The 21,090-nt window shown below is 39.9% G+C and overlaps 2 protein-coding genes across 9 annotated transcripts in view; one reads left to right on the top strand and one right to left on the bottom strand.

The window, feature by feature from the left end:
• Positions 1–425: 425 nt before the first annotated feature.
• LOC146506464 (E3 ubiquitin-protein ligase KCMF1-like) lies at positions 426–16,317 on the top strand. The gene is made up of 7 exons (XM_085179890.1): positions 426–723; positions 2,501–2,668; positions 5,262–5,401; positions 7,088–7,189; positions 8,881–9,061; positions 10,422–10,740; positions 11,165–16,317. The coding sequence occupies exons 1-7, from the start codon at positions 489–491 to the stop codon at positions 11,490–11,492; spliced, it is 1,473 nt and encodes a 490-aa protein (XP_085036016.1). The 5' UTR covers positions 426–488; the 3' UTR covers positions 11,493–16,317.
• The window catches only part of slc20a2 (solute carrier family 20 member 2), a 48,157-nt gene continuing 42,453 nt past the window's right edge, over positions 15,387–21,090 (bottom strand). For 7 of the 8 annotated variants that reach the window (XM_085179884.1, XM_085179881.1, XM_085179883.1 and 4 more), the window contains exon 11: positions 15,387–20,273. In XM_085179884.1, the coding sequence (XP_085036010.1) occupies positions 20,109–20,273 (165 nt within the window). In that variant the 3' untranslated portion in view covers positions 15,387–20,108. The remainder of the gene's footprint in view (positions 20,274–21,090) is intronic. The other variant, XR_014877168.1, reaches the window with a different exon arrangement.

The raw sequence follows: 21,090 nt of genomic DNA, 5'->3' as shown, positions 1-21,090 counted from the left end.
ATTCCACCTGATATCCTGACCCAGCATAACATTTCATTGTAAGGCAATGATGAAAATTCACCTAATCTGTCAGTTATTCTAATGCTGTGGCTATTTGATGATGCTAAAAATTAAATAAAGTGGGTAGAACTGGGATGGGCAATAATTAGAGGTCACCACACCTCATCTGCATCCATCTCAAACTATCCCTAACACCCAGTAATCTGTCACACCAACCCGCTCAATGTTCTCCTTTACTACATTCATGAACCTGCTCAACCGGAGCTCTCCCTCACTTTAATCCCGTCCTTCCTGGTCACACAATGAAAATCTCATTATCTTCAACTGTTCCAACTCCAGTTGCACCTCCTGTTTAATGATTTAAAAAAAACACTTCTGAGAATTTTCAATGCTGAAATTCACGGTAAATTAAAAACGTGGGAACTAAGGTCACTATAGTTCATCCACAAGCGACCCAAAGCAGCGTTTGCCGTAAAAAATAAAATAAAATGGAACAACAGCGCCACCGTGTGCACAGAGTGACAATGCACCGGACAGTGACACAGCAGGAGGCGGAGGGAGAAGGAGAGGGAGGGGGAAGCGAGCCAGACCGGATCCTTCATGAGGGAAGAGGCCAGGGAGAGCCAGCCAGCCCCGGCTTCTCTTCTCTTCACTCATATTATTTTGCATTGCAAGGCGAGGGAGCCCGAGCAAGGGGCTGTGCTAGGATGTCCCGTCATGAAGGTAAGAAGGTGCTTTAGCACGGAGGTGGAAGCAGAGACGGGATTTGCTATTAAAAACGATGACAGCTCACCGCTAGCTAATGTTAGCTAGCCGAGAATTCCTTAGTTTGCAGCTCATCCTAGCTAACGTAGGCTAGTGTTAGCAGCGAGGTTGCAGTGAAATTTCGTGGGGGCACATTATGGCTGCCGGGAGAATTGGTGTCTTATCATAACGGACTCTTGGAGTTAGTCTTCTCTCTTCAGAACATATGCACTACTCTGTTTTAGCTGACCAAAACAACGCTGACATATAAGCGGAAGGAGCTCATTATCTTTAGCTAAGTGTGCTAGCTAGCCTGGGAGATGGGTAATGTAGGTTAACCTTAACGAGCCGGGGAGCGAGGGGAGTGTCGAGAATAGGAAACAGAAGCGTGGAGCGCGACCCAGATGGCGTTATGGGTTTGAAACTTGTATGTCGTTAACGTTAGCTAGTTTCAGCCTCCTTCCTGGTCATTGCTGGCCTGCTGAATCAAGTTTCGCAAGCTAACATTTAGCAAAGTAACATTCACGTCGTCCTTGTGGCCAACCTTGTTAGTTATTAGTGTTGAGTAGATGTCTTGCAGTGTTGTTAGAAGACGTTTCTGATCACAAACAGGCAAAAAGTTGACTTGGGTAAAGTCTACCATTGATGACTTGCCTGTGAGCTAAGAGTTAAGTTGTTAAATTGTTAGCCGGTTGCGAAGGTTAGGCCGGGCGGCCTTTACATGCCATGCCTGTGTTGTTGTTGTTTTTAACTTTGCTGTCAGTCAAGGTGTTTGTGCCTGAGTTATATAATGAAGGGTTACCGTTATCGCACTCGTTTATATACCTTTTTACAGCTTCATAGTTATGAATGGAGATATTAGGGGGGTTACACAAACCAGTGTCATGCCATACGTACACGGTGTCTGTACGACTGTCGTAGTCAATCAAAAAGTGCCCGGACTTGACCACAGTCCATCTCACATGGCGCATTACATATATGTAGGTACTGAAATGAAGACAGTGGTAATTAGTAAATGGAGGAGCTCACTGTTGTGAATGGAGTTTTTACTTAAACATTGATGGGACTTGGACTAAGTGTAACACAGTAACACTTTATTTATAAATTGTGCAATAAATAAACACTTGTAAGGAACATAGCAAAAAATCTACTCCAAGTCACCTATGCCCACCACAACACAAGCAAATATTGAACAAAACGCTTAGCCAACTACAACAAAACAAATGCACAAGAAAGTAATGCAATCCAGTATGTTACCACAAGAGTCGACTTCTCTCAAAGCCCCAGTTCAGACTAAACAGTGCTGTCTGTGCACTTAATATTTATTATAAATTATCTTAATGAAAATTGAATTATCTCGATTGTGTTAGTTTTAATTATAATGTTCAGGCAGGAATTCTGTAGCGATCTGCGATATTCTGGCTCAGGACTGAAAAATCAATTGAATATCCATTAGTTTAAAATCTTCCAACCAGACAATATGTAGTGGTAATGTTTCTGTAAATTTCCAATGTAGGTATGTTTTGAATATTATTCACTGCAGTTTAACTGAAGTGAACATACAAGGAAAAAATATCAGTTGTAATCCAGTGAACCTAATGGCAACAGAGAAACTGATAAATTGTATCCAGTAATAAATCTGGCAATCCTTAAAAGATGAAGTTTTCGATTACTTGATTTTGAAAATTAATTAAAAAGTTGATTAACTGTCACATCTTCTAACTTTTCTCTTTTCTGTTCTCCTGTCTTCACTCAGGTGTGAGCTGTGATGCATGTTTAAAGGGTAACTTCAGAGGACGACGTTACAAATGTTTAATTTGCTACGACTATGATCTTTGCGCATCGTGCTACGAGAGCGGCGCAACTACAACCAGACACACGACAGAGCATCCCATGCAGTGTATATTAACCCGTGTTGACTTTGGTAAGTAAAGATGATATGCATGTCATCCATGTCAACAGACAGTCAGCTAAAACCAGGAAGGAGAATGGAGTGTAGTTGAGTTTATGAACATTTCTCCATTAGTTGAAATACTGAGCCTCAAACTACAGACAGTGTCTGTAAGCCAGTTCTCATAGAGGGTAATTGCCTGTTGTATTTCACTGTCGAGTCAACTGAGGGACTGTAAACTGTCAAGCAATCAAACATGAACTTATCAGCTGTTAAAGAGGGATGATGTGTATGCTCATATGGTGTGTTGAGTGATAGTCCAGGTATGGGCCAGGTGTATGAGGGAAAGGGGGGGGGGGGGAGGCGACAAAAGATGGAGAAATTTTGAGCTGCTTTCAAACTTGGTGCAGTGGTATTTTTTTTTTTTTTCCTTTAAAATGTGACAAATGCTAAAGAACTGAATTGTCTTGGGATGGTCACGACTGCCAGTTAGGGCAGAGCGGTAATACTGGCAGTTTTTTTTTTTTTGTTTTTTTTTTTTAAACTTCCCTTCACTAGATTTTATAAGATTGCAAAAGTGCAATGTCGTATGTTATCTTTTCCTGGCACTGGCTCTTGTTTTCAGATGGGAGGGAAGGCTGCTCCCAAATGGCTTAACAGTGACGGATTTGACTCAGCCTGAGGAGTTTTTGGGAGTGTGTTGTTGGCCTTCTGGGTTTGATTTATCACTGCATAACTGGAATATTTTATATTGGCAGCATTAAGGATTAAACGTCTCCAAATCTTTTAATATTTTTAATTCTTTAATTAAGCATTCGGGTAAGCATGGTACAATCTAAATATAGTATAATTGTGGTTTTTTGTTTTTGTTTTTGTTTTTTTTGATTAAATGGGCCATTTGTCTTCTTTTTGGATGACTGCTTCTGTTATTACTTCTTGTCTTGGTGTTGTGAAATATGTTACCGTTCAGCTTTTCACACATTGAAGATGCTCTTTTTCAGCCTGGTGAAAAAACAAATACAAACAGCAACTGTTGCTGAAAACACAACAGAAGGTGCAAGCTTAATAAGAGGTTTTCATTTTTTTTGGCAGTGATATTTTATTGACTTTTTGCAAGCATTTTCAGTGAGCCTGCTGGTTTTCCACCAACTGAGCTATGTCTAAAAAAAATAATTGATGATTAGAATTATTTTGATTATTTGGGGAAATGAGACACCTGCCATGAGTTGTTGTCATACATGTAGCTAGTAATAGGTGATTTCATTCTCTTTAAAAAAAAAAAAAAAAAGCGATTTGAAAGAAAAGGTGTGCTATAAATTGGTCTCTGTGAAATGACCCGTATCAGCAGCTTTTCTCAGCACCTCTATAGAACTATTCAGGGTATGTGAACATTTAAATTTTCTGGTATCGTTTTAGCGTTGTGCTCAGTTTCTTTTTCTTTTTTTCAGAGCTGAAACTTTCACACCAGGTCTAGAGTCAAATCAAGATGGTGGGGTTTTTTTTTCCCCACACATGTTTGTAAAGACCAAATTTAAAAAGAAAAAGCTTCCAAAGATAATTTAAAAACCAACATAATCAAGAAAAAGCGATGACTTATTTGCATTCAACCTAGTCCAGCTGTCATGGGGCAAATCCTGGACAGGTTGCCAGTCTACCACAGGGTTAACACAGAGACAGGCAACCACACTCACATTAACACCTTGAGCCAATTTGTTTGACGTGTTGCTGCCCAATTCAGGCCAGTGATGGTTTTTCTTCCAGTCACAGTTTTTAAGTTTACTTGCAAACCAAACTGCCTAAAGCAGCTCAGAAGTACCTTTTTTTTTTTTTTTTTTTTAAATTTAACCTATGCTCACATTAAGGAAGAATTTGAAGTAGCAGTGGTGTTGCTGGACAACACAAGTGTTGATTTAAAAAAAGATGGTATTATGGACTGTAGAATGAATATAGATGAGCATGCATCTATAAATGCATGTTTTCATTGCTTTTCATTGATTATCCCTGAAGACTCGTGGCAAGGAACACATCTTTAAAATTTTTAGTTCAATAAATATCAAATCTTTAAGTTTATGATTAGCTGTGTTAAACAGTTGACATTAACCAATATTAATCAAGGTTTATATATTAATGAATATTAACTGTATTAAACACCATTTTGAGGGGGGAGGGGGTTTGTTATTTGCGAGTGTTAACTATGACAGTAGGAAAAGTGAAATTTGCACTTATATTTAACTCAAACATAACCCCAAAGTTAATGCTAATGTTGTTGTATGTGTTTTTTCTGTTGTTGTTGGTGGTGGGTTTTTGTTGTTGTTGTTGTTTTGTTTTTTTAAACAGCTAATCAAGTGCTGAGTAGATCTCTCATTAGGAGCGAAATGTTCTTCTTAAATGGACTGTTGTAGTTTGTGACTATGTCTGTAGATGGCCTACTTGCTGATGGTTTCATGTGCATGGGTTTATTTGTTTCCTGGTATATGTAAAGGGTAAAAATACTGTAGTTAACACAGAGTATCTTTAATTGTGTTTACACTTTATAACATACTTATAGCTTTAACTTAAACTCTTGCATTTAAATGTTGCCACATAACTGACACTACATGGAATGTGGGTGTTTATTCCCTCCCAGACTTGTACTATGGTGGTGAAGCCTTCTCAGTGGAGCAGCCCCAAGCCTTCACATGTCCCTACTGTGGCAGAATGGGCTACACAGAGATGTCCCTGCAGGAGCATGTGGCTGCAGAGCATACAGAGACCTCCACAGAAGTGGTAAGTTGGTGCTCCATGAAATTTAAACTTGATGTTTGTGCAGATATTAACAGCTGCATTTCCTTCAATATTATCTTAACTAAGCAAACTGAATCAGTGTCTGAGTGGGCCTCACATTGCAGGATCTTGTTGGGTTTGTCAGCATGCATTTATGTCATATTTATTGTCTTGGTTCACAGTATTATAGTTGAAAGTCCTTGAGTCAGTTTCGGAGTCTGAAATAAGAATCAAATTGCAAGTCATGGCAGACTTTGCAGCTCTATTTATAGCTTATTCTTTTTGTACAGTCAATGAAAACACCACCACCACTGGCTTATACGGCTGAGACTGTACGTGAGCTTTCCAAGCTGTTGACTTAAAATGATTTTTCAGTTATGGCTTTATATTTGTTTTCTCATTCTAAGAAGGGGAGAACTAGTTTTCTATGTGTGCAATTTGTGAGAAAGGCACACGAGCAGACAGGGAGACTGAGAAAGTACCGGCTAGGCACAATCTGTCCAGGAACACCAGATGAAACTTAGTATATTAATTGTTAAAAGTCATACAGTCCCCTTAGATACCATATAAGGCCAAGAACATATGTAGCTAAAGGTGTTCTCAATAAGTTTTTATTTGAAAATGAATGAAATTTAACAGTATGTATTCCCCACAGGTGCAGACAGCCATTGTGTAAAAACACTGTTAATGTCTCCTTATGTTTGCAAGTGACACAAAATCCTTGTTCTTTGAATATATGAGGAATTACCTACCTGCTCTGGTTAAATCAACACTGCAGCTTAGCTTGGATAATTTGAATTTTCTTCCTTTTTAAATGTACAAACAAAAATTTATCACATTGTGGAAATTTCTAATGTGATTACCTTGTGAAAAACATTTCCCTGGGGGAAAAAAAATATCACAACATTGAATAAACAAATTTTTATAGATAAATTTTAAAGATAAATATAACTTAACAAGTGAGGAAGATGGCACTGTGAACGATTAGGAGTCGTGACCGGGCACTGGTGTCTAAATTAATACAGAGAAACCTTCGTTCGTTACTGGTCTATCTTTAGAATCACCAGCCAAATTCTGATTTAAACCCCCTTTTTATAATGACTGTAAACACATCTGATACACACACACACACACACAGATAACAATCCTAGTATGACAGCTCTAGGCTGGGATCATAGTGGGTAAATATCTCTGCTGGGGAAAACTGCTTAGTGCAACACCATGATTGGCTCTTTGGGGACAGAGCTGCCATTCTTTCTGTCATGAAACTCTCCCATAGATATCTCTCATTATAAAGTCTCAGGTGTCAGCTCCTGTCAGACGACAGCGTGAGAAAGCACAGCAGGTATTGGCCTGTCACTACTGCAGAAAATTGGCATTGAAACCTTCTTAAATAGTCAGAGTTTACAAGGTATTAAAATATTGATGTTTTTATTAATATCATTGTTACAGCCAGTGCTGTGCAGCATTCTGATGTTTTGATGGCAGTCTGTGCCTTTTAAATTAATTTCTGTTGGATATTTTCCTTTCACATGCAGGTTTCGCTTTACTGATATTACATTTCTTCGTGTTTAAGCACAGTGTTTGTTTAAGAGGATTTAATACCTCATGGTGATTGTTGAGTGTGAGGTGAAGTGTGTGTGTGTGTTGTGAAAACTAATGTGCACACTCTGTTTTTCTGTCATTTAGATCTGCCCCATATGTGCAGCACTTCCTGGTGGTGACCCAAATCATGTGACAGATGACTTTGCTGCTCATCTAACACTTGAACACAGAGCACCCAGAGACTTGATATCCTTTTGAAGTACTTTAAGTACCATCTCTGCAGATATGAAGTGACATTAGCTGCATTTTAATGTACAGTTTAATGCTTTGTGAAAGAAATGCTGCGTTTCATGTCATTGAAGTAGCCTTGTCTATTTAAAGATCATTGCACCAAGGAGGCATCTGTTCACTGGAACTGACATTTGTTGATATTTTGCTTACAGTATTAAAGCCTACTCTGCATGACAAGCCATTTTAACATTAACATTTTCTTTATGTTAATAAAATGTTTAGCAGTTTGCTGGTGATCTGGTGCATAGACAATGCACGACAGTGAAGGCACATGGACTAATTGTCATGCCTGAAAAACAAAAAGATGAACACATGATTAAGTGGTAAATTAATAGCATGAGGAAATGTGGCTAAAACAGACCAGTGGCACTTGTGTTTTTTTCCCTACTTTTTTTGTTATTTGGCTGTTTCAGGTTGTCATAGGGTTTTCCACTGATTTTGATGCCTAGTGGCATTGTCATTGATATTTGCTCAGGATGTATCAATATAATCTGGATCCTTATTGATACTGATATTGTAAATTCTGTACTGTACTGTTTTCCTCTACTGGTTACTTTTATTATGTCTCATTTTATATAAATCCATGGAGCCAAAAGCTGTAGTTTTTTCTACTCTTGGCTCTGTAAGATGCCAGAAAAGAGATGAAGAAAAAAGTGCTGATGGACAGAAATATTACAGTAGATTTGTTTTATGAGAGAGGAAAAAATGTGCAATGGAAACACTGATTTGCATTGTTTTATCACCTGATTTAGATTTTTGTTGATGATATAACTGCAGAAGGCAGTAACATGTTAGTGGATTAGAAATCAGTGCAGGAAATAAGACCAGAGTACTTCATTCACTTAAGCATTATCTGGGAAATTTCTCTACTCAAAAAAAATTAAGTAGTCTTAGGAGTGCTCTTATCTGATCGGTTACTTGATTGCTATTAAACTTTGCATAAACCCAAGGCTCTGTGAAGGCATTTTAGCTAATTAGATTCCAGAAATGCATGCTTATCTCCTTCATTCCTTTGAGGATAAAAATGCAGACACATTGTAACTTAAATGAGTAAATGACCACTTGTGCAAAGGTCAAAGAAGCTCTCACCTCCTCCCAAAAAGGGACATTCATTAAATTGAGCTAATTGTCTAAATGGCTAAAATGTGATTGTGTACTTAGCCTGTCAGAAATCAGCTGAAAAGCACACTCGTGTATAGACTTGGACTGACAACAGCAGTCTGGCTGCCTATTTATAGCGTACTTTGAATGGGTGCAGTGAAGAAAACCACAAATGCAAAAATATAGTTGAATGAAACGTAGCTCAAACAAGTCCTTTGACAGCTTCACAGATGAGCCGTAGCTTTTGATTGCGGGTCAGCAAAGTTCATTGTCTTCTGTGTTCATGTTGACGTGAGAGCTTTATGCAGGTATTGATTGCAGATGGCTCATTAAAAGTCCTGGGAAGCATTTAGAGGCGTGGCAGCGATAGTTTTGAGCTACATCTCGCTTATTAACTGTTAATTTTAAAAAAAGCAATTTTATAAGAAAGAAATATCTGTTATTCACAATCAGGCACATTTTGAGGTTTATGGATTATTTTTAATTTTGACTTTTAGTTGTAGCAATATTATGCTCTTGTTTTGTTCCTTGACGGCAAGCATCACGATGAGTCCAGTGGCGTGCGGCATGTGAGGAGGATGTTTCACCCTGGGCGTGGGTTAGGGGGCCCGCGAGCCCGCAGGTCTAACATGCATTTTACCAGCAGCACCACAGGGGGGCTTTCCACCAGTCAGAGTTCATCACAGAGCTCCAACTACAGCAGAGAGGCCATGGACCCCATAGCAGGTTAGTCACACATACACTCATACTGAAGAAATCATCAGGCACTTTCTGAATCCAGTAAAAAAAAAAAAAATATATATATATATATATATATATATATATATATATATATATATATATATATATATATATATATATATATATATATATATATATATATATATATATTTTTTTTTTTTTTTTTTTTTTTTTTTTTACAACAATAACATTTTATTTTTACTGGATTCAGGAAGTGCCTGATGATTTCTTCAGTATGAGTATGCAAGAACGGTTCCAGTACCCAAGCCGTTTCAGGGTAATTTTTAGTTCCTCTTCCATGATGGGTAATCTCCCAGCACGACAGTAAACAATGAGTGACGTATGTTGCGCTGACTTAAAATGTAAATGCCGCACCAGAAACTGTTTTTTTTTTTTTTTTAAAAAAAGGGGGGAAATATCCTGGTAGCTCTGTGAACGATGTGTTTTAACTTTACGAAAAGCCTTGGAAATCCAGGCTTTATTGAGCTTAACTTTACTACATTTGATGCAGTTTTTAAATAGTCTGAACCCACCAACCAGTAATGTCACCTCACCAAGGTTCAAATGCTGCTCCCCAGTGTGTAGTTTTCCCTTAGTCCCCAGTCCCAACCACCTGTTATTACAGGCTTCCTGTGGGGCACATAATTGTAGAGCAAGAAGCTGCAGAGCCAGGTACAAGTCCGATTAAATTAAACAAATTATTACAGTAAGACACAAAAGGATTAATTTATCTTTATTGTTATGTGCATTATCATATAGGTCTGACAGGGAAAGAAAAAGTGTGCTCAATACTAAATCAGGTGTGGCATGTTTATTAGACTTTCTTTAATATATTTTCCTCCTCACAAAAAAGGGGTAAACTAACTGCTGTAGCTTGGGTATTACAAACCATTGCTACTTGTGTCTGCATGCACTTAAATGTTGTGTAGATGGTAAAGAAATGTGTGGGCAGAGTTGTTGCTGTAGCAATTCCTTGATTATCCTGTTCCCAATTTGAGTGTGGTTCAGTGCTTGGCATTCGCCATGTCAGCTCCAGCTGTGCCATAATGAGGGACCCTGTTCAGTCTGCCTCACACACGGGCACCAGCCGCCTCTCTAATGACCCACTATACCTGCTGAGCCCTTGATCCAGCTCATCGAGTTTTAGCCCTGAAAATCACATTTGTCTTTTGATTTGGTGTGCTGGTGACAGTATAACTAATCAGTGCATATTTTGAGGGATAAAACGCTTGACCGACTTGATATATTATTTTGAAAATAATAAAATATTGCCATCTTTTAAGTGTAGTTAGTACGATCAGCTTTAATGCTTTACACTGATCACTGTTGTTTTCTGTTCCTCCAGAGCTTCTGTCTCAGTTGTCGGGAGTACGGCGTTCAGCAGGAGGTCAGCTCAGCTCGGGCCCGTCTGCCTCCCAGCTCCAGCAGCTTCAGATGCAACTCCAGCTGGAACGCCAGCAGGCCCAGGCAGCACGTCAACAGCTGGAGACTGCCCGAAATGCCACCAGAGGTGGCGGCCGAGCCAATGCAATTCTAAATACCAATTCAGCCGCTGCAAACCCCAACCCAAGCGCCAACCATAATACCAACCCAAGCCCTAACCCAGGCCCACCCGAGCCCAACACACAGCATACTGCACATAGCTCCCAGTTTCTACTCAGCAGGTGTGCCAGTTTTAAATGTTTTTATTTTCAAGTTTCTCTTGTTTTTCTTTTTTAAATGCGTTTTACTTATTACCTGTGTTTAGAAATTCTTTCTATGCAGAGAACGTGGAAATTGAGTGGAAAAATTAGCAACAACCACGTGCATGCTCGTTTGAGTATGTATGTGTGATCCACTCTTAAAAACATTGCTTCACAGCTTAACATGTGATCAGAAACTCCTTTTAAATCTTAGTTTAAGGCAGTTATCTGCAAGCATTACGTTTGGCCCCTTTGTGGAAATTTAAAAACCTCTAAATCTTGTGTCCAGTAGTAGACGTTTTAATAAAGGTCTTGGATTTTTCAGTGCGGAATAAGTAGTAACAGGATTTTTATGTTACAAATAAATTTCTTATTCTCATCACTCCTTCTGTCTCTCTCTGTGCAGGCTGAACGAACCACGGCTGTCTGAGGCAGAGCGCCAGGCGTGCGAGGCCCAGTGGGCCGACAGGAGCCTGTTCGTGACGGAGCTGCTGCTGTCCACACTGTTACCAGACGAGGACGCCTCAGCCTCCTCCTCCGAGGACGAGGATGACTGTCACGGTTCGTTGCGGAATTTCGCTGACTTCGAGGCCATGGGTTGTGTTGAGGTCATGACCTTAGACGTGGCACTGGAGAACCTCAACCTGAAGGAGACGACCCCAGCTACCAAGACGACGAAGACGACAACTAAAACGGCACCAACGAAGAAAGAGCCTCCTCCGCCGCCTCTTTGATGACATGGCCCTTCCCTCCCCTCAAAACCACCATTGTAACTGGCTGACTGCAGCGTCAGTCCAACTGCCAATGGATGACAAAAAGACTGCAGTTCTTCTTGGCTTTTTTTTTTTCTCTCAGTGATCATATGTCATTTCAGCTCTGTTGCTCCCCACTCCACCCCATGTTTTATGTTGTGTCCATGGAATAAAAGTAGTGAGACGAGAGAATGTGAAAGCAAGAGTGGTGGCTGCGTGAGAGAAAGGAAAAATAACTATATAAATATATTATAGAAAAATCTATATGAAAGTTGATAATCAAATCCACATAACCCGTGTTTCCTTTAGCAGATGAGCAAAGCGTAGTTAGCCGTTTTAAGAGACAAACTTGTCACACACTCCACTCACCAAGAGAGAGGAGCAGACAGAAGCCTCTCTGGTAAAAACGCTGCTGTGTATTTATAGTTATAAATTAAAGAAGTGCTTGGATGGTTTACCACAACTTAAGCATGAGCTTAAATCACCATGTGCCCATTTTTAACTGCACAGTCACTAGACGGGGAGGTCTTTCTCTTTTTGTTCGTACACCTGAGTAACTGTACATTAATGGTGCTGAGTGCCGCATCGCCGGCACTTCACCTCACACACTAGACACACACACACACGAACACACAGACTGATGATGGCGTTTGGTTACCTTCAAGTCCAATCTCACCCTCCTCCCTCCCCTTTGTGTGACATCACCTGTTTTGGGTCATGTGACCTTGCTTTCTATCAACTGTGGGCACTTTGGTTTTGAATTGCATATCCAGTGTCCATTTGTGTACACTACAGATGCTCTACATAAAAGCGATACACAACTTGGAGGCAACCAGAGATGAAACAATCTCAGCAGTGTGACCGTTTTCAGGCCTTTTCTAACATGGAAGAAACACAACCCTGTTCTTCATGTGGTTGGATTTTTTTGTTTGTTTTTGTTTTTCATCTTCTCCCTCCTTTCTCTCTTAATGAAGATCAGATGCTACTTTCTCAAGCTTCCAGTGATCTGAGATTAATCTACTCTCCATTACTCATGAATGCAAAGATTACTCATCATGTGACTTGAAGGAGAGAATCCTGTATTGCTCTTTCCATTAATTTCTCTCACTCAAAACGATCTTTGTATGCCTCCACTGCTACCTGAGGAAATGCAATGTATGTTTTTTGGCTTATCAAAGAAGCCAAATCACAGGGTAAACCTTTCAGTTTGGAGGACAATAAAAAATGTTTTTGGATGGAAATGAACTAACTCAATCCTGCTCTCTGGTTTGTTTGTTTGTTTGGTTTTTTTACTTTCTTTTTTCTCAGTTGCTAACTTCTTGGCGAGCATGTACAGAACATGGTTACAAAAAAAAAAGAAGAAAAGAATAAACGTATATTACAGGTCAAGGCATTCTCAGTCGGTCTTCTCCTGTCCTCATTCACAGCAGCAGATTGACACACTGGACTAAACTGAGTGTGGGTTATTTTTTTTAATAACAAAAAAAGATTTCACCTTGAGTTCTGACATTGTGTAACTCACAAAGAGTGAGGCACATCTGTCAGTGTGGAATGGCTTTTATTACTGAGCTCTCTCTGACAGAAACGAGAACAAGGGTATGAGTCTCTTCGGTTATCCTTGAGATTATAGTGGCGCTAATGAAATTGAGTTTTATGCCCTGGTTTTTGACTTGCAGGCCAGCTCAGCTGTTCTTGTATTTTCACAGTTAAATTAAGTTTGGGAAAAATAAACAGCATGATAATTTCAAATTTACAAAAATGATCTTTATAAAAGTTGATTTCCTTGGGATTAATTACCTACCGGGGGGTGCATGTGCACAGTTTGACAACCACTGGACTAACTTGGGTCATTAAAATGTAGTGGAAGCTTAACTGGGGAAAATTTCCCCAGTTTTTCTATGCACAGTTAGAAAAAAACCCAACACATTAACTATTAAAGGCACAAATACTCCAGTGTTTTTTTGCTCACATTATGGCAGCTGCACTTTCCTCCCCACATGAACACGCACAAATCCAGATGAATATCTGGTATGCTTCACTGTGAACTTATACCAATACCAATATAGAACAAAAATTAGCCGTATCTCCAGCCTGTCTGCCATGTGTCATGTGAGCAGACCATCTAGGGCCAAAGAATCTCAAACATCAAGGGAACAGTGGACAATATGTCTGGAATAACACACAAAATAAACACGTCTTGGTTTTTAAAGCACATAGGTGTCATTCTTAACCTTTGTTTCTAAATATAATGACGTCACTGCTGCAGAATGGAACAGTGGACAATTTTTAGCATCTAAAAATTCCAATCGATGGCAATGCCAGGACTGGGACTTTTTAAGAATCATGTAGTTGAAAATGAAGGCTAATTCTTTACAGCTTTACTGAAAAGACTGCAAGGTACACACACTACTGTGACATACTTTCATCATCGTCATCTGGAAACATACAGCGTTTCAAGAACAACTTGAAAACAAGGTCTTTATAGAAAATTGATTCACAGAAAGACACATCTGCAACATACTACAAACAAATTATACTTGGTGTTTGAAGTTAAGCATTCAAACCAGTGGTTGAAGACAGAAAGGAGAAGGTCAGGGGCTTAAAATGAAGTGAACCTCCACCCTGAACCCTGATGAGATTTTTACTGCAGTGCAGGAGCCACATTTCATCACAGCTGAAGGGTTGTCTGTTGTCAATTAAGATGAGGACGAGAACCACACATAAGTGGACAAATACCATTCACAAAGCACGCAGGCTGTGTGTTACTGAAACACTGCAGAGAGGTTATGGTTTCCATTTCTTGTTGGTTACTGATTTAACCGATGTGAAATGGAAACCATTATCCCTCTGAACGCAAATGGTGTCACTTGCTGTGTGCCAGCATCAAACCAGCATTTTTCATCGTTACTGTAGAGACGTATTAAATGAAACCCAGCTCAGACAGCAATGCTGCTGAGAACTTAAAGTGCAATCTGAGCCAAGTCAGTGAATTATTATTCCAGTTCAAAACCCTAAATAAGAGCAGCCTGAAAAGATCTGGCAGATTCATTTGGTCTTTAAAGAGGTCGGTTGCTGCAGGAAACCAAATGCATGCAAAGTGGGGGGAAATGAGAAGAGACACAGCATGAGCAGAAGTTCATATTAGATGCAGTGGAAACTACACATTGTATAAAGCAAGTTGCCGTTGTTGGGTTCATAATCCCAGAGATGGATAAAAAAACCCAAAAAAACCCCCACTAACTGTATATCAAAAGTTGGTTTTTTTTGTCTCTTTATTCACTTAAATAAGCTAAATAAGGGGTGGGGTGTTATTGTTTTTACCTTGTGAGTTTTGTACTGCAACAGGAACTGCCACAGAGGTGGTTTTTGAATACTTTATCAGGTGTTTCTGTCTCTGTGGTTACATTTTATCAGCATGCCATGATAACGCTGGACCTAAAACCAGTCACAAAACTTTACAATGTTAACTACATTCCTGTAATCACAGTCAAGAGGTTGGGTGTGGTCTAACACTACTAAATGGAAGTAGGGGCCCAAAGGTCCTGTGGCTCCTTTCCACTGTTGGATTTTTAATCCTAACATGAGACATCTTTATCTCGTATAAAAGGAAACAAAATGGTGTGGTTCAAGAACTCGCTAGCATCAACGATGGTCTGATCCCATTGCCAGATGTTCTCTAGCTTACCCATAATGCAAAAAAATAAATAAACACTATGTGAAATAAACAATGTGGTAACTTGTCTTAAATATGCGTCTCTTGTGCCTACTATGCAATAAAGCCATTCAGTGTTTAATTATACACTTTCCCAGCTTTCCTTATGCAGCATACAAACACATACCACACACCTTTACAAAAGTAAGACACAACTCAGTGGATTTTAGGTACTCTTTGTAATTTTAATTCCCATAATTTAGTTTAAATGCAGACATTTTCTCACTAAATCTTAAATAAAACATTATAGTACGATATATGCAAATCAGAAGAGCTTTAAGATTTTGTAGAAGCAGGCTACAGTTTCTTTAGATTTTTTTTATTTTATTTTTTTTAATTTATTCATTTGTATTCATATATATATGCATCTTATTTCTGAAGGACCGGACAGTTAAGTAGCAGTAAACAGTAAAGAGACATCACAGAGCTGTAAAACCTGCAGGCCAGCCAAGGAGCACATTCTATTACAAAACAGACCCGACAACTAGGAGACAGCACGCCACATCCAGATGAAAGTCTGAGCTGATGCCGCTCCGCCTTTGGGAGGCGGTGCTAGTCCCACACACACAGGAGAGGGCGCTATTACACCAGGGCAGGTGGAGCTACACACGACCACTAAAGTGACGGCAATGTAGTTGCACCTTCACGAGAAACGGCTTGTATTGCACATTCAGGGAGAAAGAATTGGCACATTCTGTTTCGTTTTTTGTCTACGAAAAGGTTGATAAACAGTTGAAATGCGGCAGAAGCACAGCAGCTCCCTCAATGGCAATTCAACCAATCGTTGAAACAGTCCGTCTAAAATGCTGTCCCTCTCTACGGGGAGGGAACGTGTCAAACTGCGCCCTCTAGGGGCCGTGGTCATCCCTACGCCCAATCTTCTTTTTTTTTTTTGCGTTTGTGATCAAATTTGAAAGTGTTTGGATTTTACAGGGAACCACGTTAGATGTATATATTTCCTGTTGCCGGCTCATGATGTAGCCCTTTCTCTCAGATACTTAAAGCTGCCAGCAGAAGGCGATTTTCACTTTCCCTCCCCATCTTGAGCAGTGCATCCCTTTTGGCCTATCAGGACTGAGAATGCATGGAAAACAATAAAGAAAATGACAGTGTGAGTTACAAAGGGGGGGCTGCAGCAGAGGATGGTGACGCTGCACAAATCAAACACGCGATGCATGCCGGCTGACCTCAGTCCATTCACAAATAAACCTCCTAATGCATGAAGGAAATAAAGTTTTTTTTCCGGCTCGTTATATTGTTTAGTAAATCTTGCACCAGAGCAACAAACTTCCACAAGCCTCAGAGTAGAAAGCTGGCCAATGAAAGAGTCTTTCTTCAGCTTCTGACTTCATATTATGAATATAGATTTTTAAGGTTTAAACTGTGCTTTTATTTCAGCAGTTATAAATGCCATAGTATAAAATGCTAACTCTTCGGTCCTAGAATCCAAAGAAATAAAATAGCACAAAATGCTATCTTCACGACTGCATGAGAGATTTAAAAAATTTTGAGGCTACCGTCTGCTTTTGCAAATTTTTGTCATTTGGTGCCATTTGCTTGAGGCCAGAGTGCCTCAGCTGTTTAGCAATTAGAGGTTGGCCGTTACACTGGCTTGCTTTAAAGACAAAGGGAAAAAAAAACATCCATGAAAACTTCAGATCTCTGCTGCGTATTTTCCTGGGTGGGGGGGAAAGGCTAAATGTTTTGTGTCATCACAAAATTCCTTTGAAATATTCTTCCTCCGGGCATCAGAGAACAAACGCAAGAGGATTTGAACACACCGGCTCTGTGCAGCCCCCCTGAACAACACACAGCCTGTGGAAAAGTAGAAGGCCATGAGCTTCAACAGCGCTAACCTGCCAAAAAACAAGGAAACAAATTTCCTCACAATCAAGTTTCCAGATACCACTCATTGCATTCATCTTCATCAGGGCAGTCCTACACAATGGTTTTCTGGCACGGTGCTGTGCTGCTCTTGAAGCTCGTGGCCAAAGCAGTAGGGAAACAAAATTACAAAGTGTTTTCATCAAAAATTCAAAAATAAAAATGGTAATTTAAAAATCTGATCTACTGGCAACCGACACATCAGTCTATATGTTAGAGGAACCCACCGGGCTGAGAGGAAGTGTGGCACATGGCACCCTGAAATAAGACCATTTCTCAGTATTGCTGCGATTACAGTCTTACAACAACTAATCCCAATTGGCCAGAATTTACCATCAGCCCCACAGAGTGTCCTCCAAAGTGTCCGGAAGCTCATCCCGGTTAAAACTCAGATATGGTAGAAAAATATAGTTCTGATGAAATTTCTCTAGTTATCCTCTTTATTACTGAATTGCACCCATACATGTAGTGTTAATGCATTGTAGTAGCAGTGTAAGGTGACGGGGGTCAGGATTAGCGCTACCGCTACAAGAAACAAAATGAAAAACGAGTCACTGCGCACACACTTGCTCTCGCTCTCTTTCTCTCTAGACACTTCTGGTTATTTTTTTATTTTTTTTTACTTGCACTTAAAAACTCACGGTTAATAGTTTGTCTTTCATTGGCATCATTAGGCAACAGTTGTTTTTTTGTGGGTTTTTTGTTTTTCAGATAACTCTACAATATGGTTACGATGTAAACACCACAGTACATAATTAGTTTACTTTTTCTGCACAAAGTAAAACACAAAGTTACAAGGCAAGTGGCTACTTAAGCATAGATTGGTTCATGAGAGAGAGAGAGAAAGAAAACAAACAAACAAACAAACAAACAAACAAAACAAGAAATGAGGAAACACACCACAAGAACAAAAACAACTTGCGACACCTGGCATCGAGTTTGTTCAAATTAAAAGAAGAAAAAAAAGACTTTGTTCATCTACAGGTCAGGTGACCGTTTTAAAAAGCTGGTGATGATCAGTTCTACCTCCGAATACAACCTTAAGTCCTAAGACAAAAGTCTTGTGATATTTTTGTGGCATGAGCAGCCTTGAAACCCTCACCGGGCTGTGATTCACACACCTCATGACATGGCGCTTAGACTGAATCAGAGGTGATTGAGAGACTAAATGCTTCTCTGCTCCAAACAACACCTGCCCATTTTGAGGAGCTACTCGTGTGGCTTGGATTGAGTCCTCTTCCTTTCGACATCTGCATAACGTTTTACAATTTAAGTATTCGATATGACAGATCACAAGGCCTTAGCTTTTTGCATGTCTCACTCTGTTAGATTTGAAACCTGGACTCGGATAATCTCGGATAACCGCGGTGCGAGATCTGTAATGATCTGAATGTGAAAAAAATGTAAAGGTTCATCAGTGAGCAGGGAGCCTTTGATATAAGGAAGTGACTCCTGCTTTATCCAAAGTCAAAGGCATATGGATGATGATATGCAAACATTTTTACTAAACTTAATCAGTGCTTTATTTTTTGTACATCTGATCAGTTTTGGCATCTGCTGTACCTCATTTATCTGGCATACAGACATGGTGACAACAACTTACTTTGGCATGGTTCTGCTCTCTAAAGAGCAACCTCACTCTCCCTCGCTATCTGCGTATCTCCTCGAGGAGGGAGCCGTTAACGAAAGAACCTTCTGTCAATACTGTTCAATTCACCCAGGCAATAAAACAGTGAATGCAACGGCAACTCTCACTTCCTCTGCTGTGGATGGGTTTGGTAAAGCAAAAACACTTTGTTCTAATCAATATTCTTCTGCCAACTTCAGAAAAACCTGCCAAGTGTTCATCGGTGGGAGTTTCCTATGAGCCGCGGGGGTTGAAACTAACCGTGAATTCTGACATCATTATGAGGTGAAGAGGCCCCCCCACCCACCCACCCACTTTTCCGAAACCATTCACACTCGCACGCACGCATCCCCAATCCCCCATCCTAGACCCCCACATCCAAACTCTTAAAGGACATTATTTACAGTACAAATTACAGTATAATACATCATTAAAAAATATGAGATCTCTAAAAACATACAGGAGCTCCTGACAAAAAAACCCAAAAAATCAACTCTTTAGTAAATTAGGTTCCTATGGTATCATGTGAAAAATAATAATAATAAAAAAACAAAAGCAGAGTGACAGTCTCACCGCTCCTCTCTGAGGCGTCCGTTCCGTTTGGCCCCAGTTGTACCTGGCTAGCATGTTGAAAGTGAGATGACGGATGGGTTTGGTTGACCACGCGCACATCTTTTCTTCTTTTGTTTGAAAGCAAGCCGCAATACAACGAATCACACTCGACCCAATATCACAATATGTACAGTTTTGTTTCGTTTTTTTGTTGTTATTTTCACCCCTGGCATTTTGGAACAATGATAACGATAATAAAAAGTAAGCACTTGACCGATTGTGCTGCCTAGAATTTCAGGCAGAAGGATATGGATTTACTGCAGGCGAGTCTGCTGGCTTATGTTAGCAGAGTAAGCTGCTTTTTGATCATTTTTATTTCTGTATTTTTTATATTTACGTGGTTTTGTTTTTTTTAAGGAGACTGTCACATGTTTTGTTAGAAGTTACCAGTAAGTCCCCTGTTATTGTCTTATGTACAGCAGATTGAATGGTACACTAGTTACACTTTTGTTTTTTAATCAATCCCACCAAAAAGAAAGAGAATAAATAAAAACCGATTGGGAACTCAAATGAGTCAAAAAGATCTCTGGACTACGGAGCCAGGCAGCATGTGAACCAACCCTCCTCACATCTACAGTACAACCAAGTCCACCTGTAAACCATCCTCCCTTCTTCCTCGTCACCCTTGTGCGTCGACTCTCTTCCTTCTCTTCTATCTGCAACCCACACATTCGAGATATGACATCTACCCAAGTTTCCCCTTCTCTCTCTCTCCCCCCGACTCTCTTTTTCCTCCTCTGCTCTCCCTCCCGGCGTTGCGCCCTCAGACGTAGGGCAGGATGCCGTAGACAAACAGGGCCATGACGGCGGCGCTGAACAGGCCGGCCACAGGCACCGTGACAAACCACGCCAGGAAGATGTTCCTGAAGAGGCGCCAGTCCACTGCTTTCTGGGAGCGGATCCAACCCACAGCCACAACTGAGCCCACCTGGAAGCCGCAGCAAGGAGGGAAGAAAGAAAAATAATCAGCAGCAGCACAGAACAAAACGTTCAACGCAGCAAAGCCAAAGTCAGTATAAAGAGCTACAGGTTGTCCACGCTTTTCTCTTGATGGAAGTTTCTCCAAGATTGTTTTGCAGTCAGATTACGTCAGCTATTTTTAAGGCATGTTTTGCAATGCTTAACTCTTCTCTTGTGCATTAAGTGGTTAATTGTCTAATCAACCCTATTGGACAGAAAAGATAACAGCAACAGCTGATTAATTAAATTGCAGATGGTGATTGGTGGAAATTATGTGTTAGTCTCCTCTAACAGTATCAGTCAGCACTTGAAGAAGTCCTCAAATTCTTCTGCAATAACAACAATAATAAGTTTAATATTAAATATTCTATTTAACGGCACCTTTTATGGTTTTCCTAATTTGCTCCCACATAAAACACTGCATGCTTATTTAGAACACGAGCAAAGTTTCAAAAAACGAGGACAGCGTATGTAAAGATAATCTCTATGAGCTAAAGCTCAGGCTTCAGACTACGTTTTTTTCTACTCTTGTCCTGAGATGACATCACCTCGGCATGGATGTCCTTACATGGTCATTTTAAGCACAAACAGAAGCACTAGGTTGAAAACATGGGGCTAAAAAGAATCAAATTCCTGTTTGTGGAAGTCGGGCAAGAAGAAGCCAGTTAGTAGAGTGTGGTCAGCAACTTTTTAGACAGGGGGCGAGCTAACATGCTTCACAGAGGGACAGTATAAGAAAAATATGTACATACATACTCAATTCCATTTTCATACTATATGGACTC

The sequence above is a fragment of the Neolamprologus multifasciatus genome, chromosome 12 (assembly GCF_963576455.1).
Source record: "Neolamprologus multifasciatus chromosome 12, fNeoMul1.2, whole genome shotgun sequence".
NCBI classification, from domain to species: Eukaryota; Metazoa; Chordata; class Actinopteri; order Cichliformes; family Cichlidae; genus Neolamprologus; species Neolamprologus multifasciatus.
The sequence above is the reverse complement of the archived record's forward strand: the minus strand, read 5'-3'. Positions and strand labels throughout refer to the sequence as shown.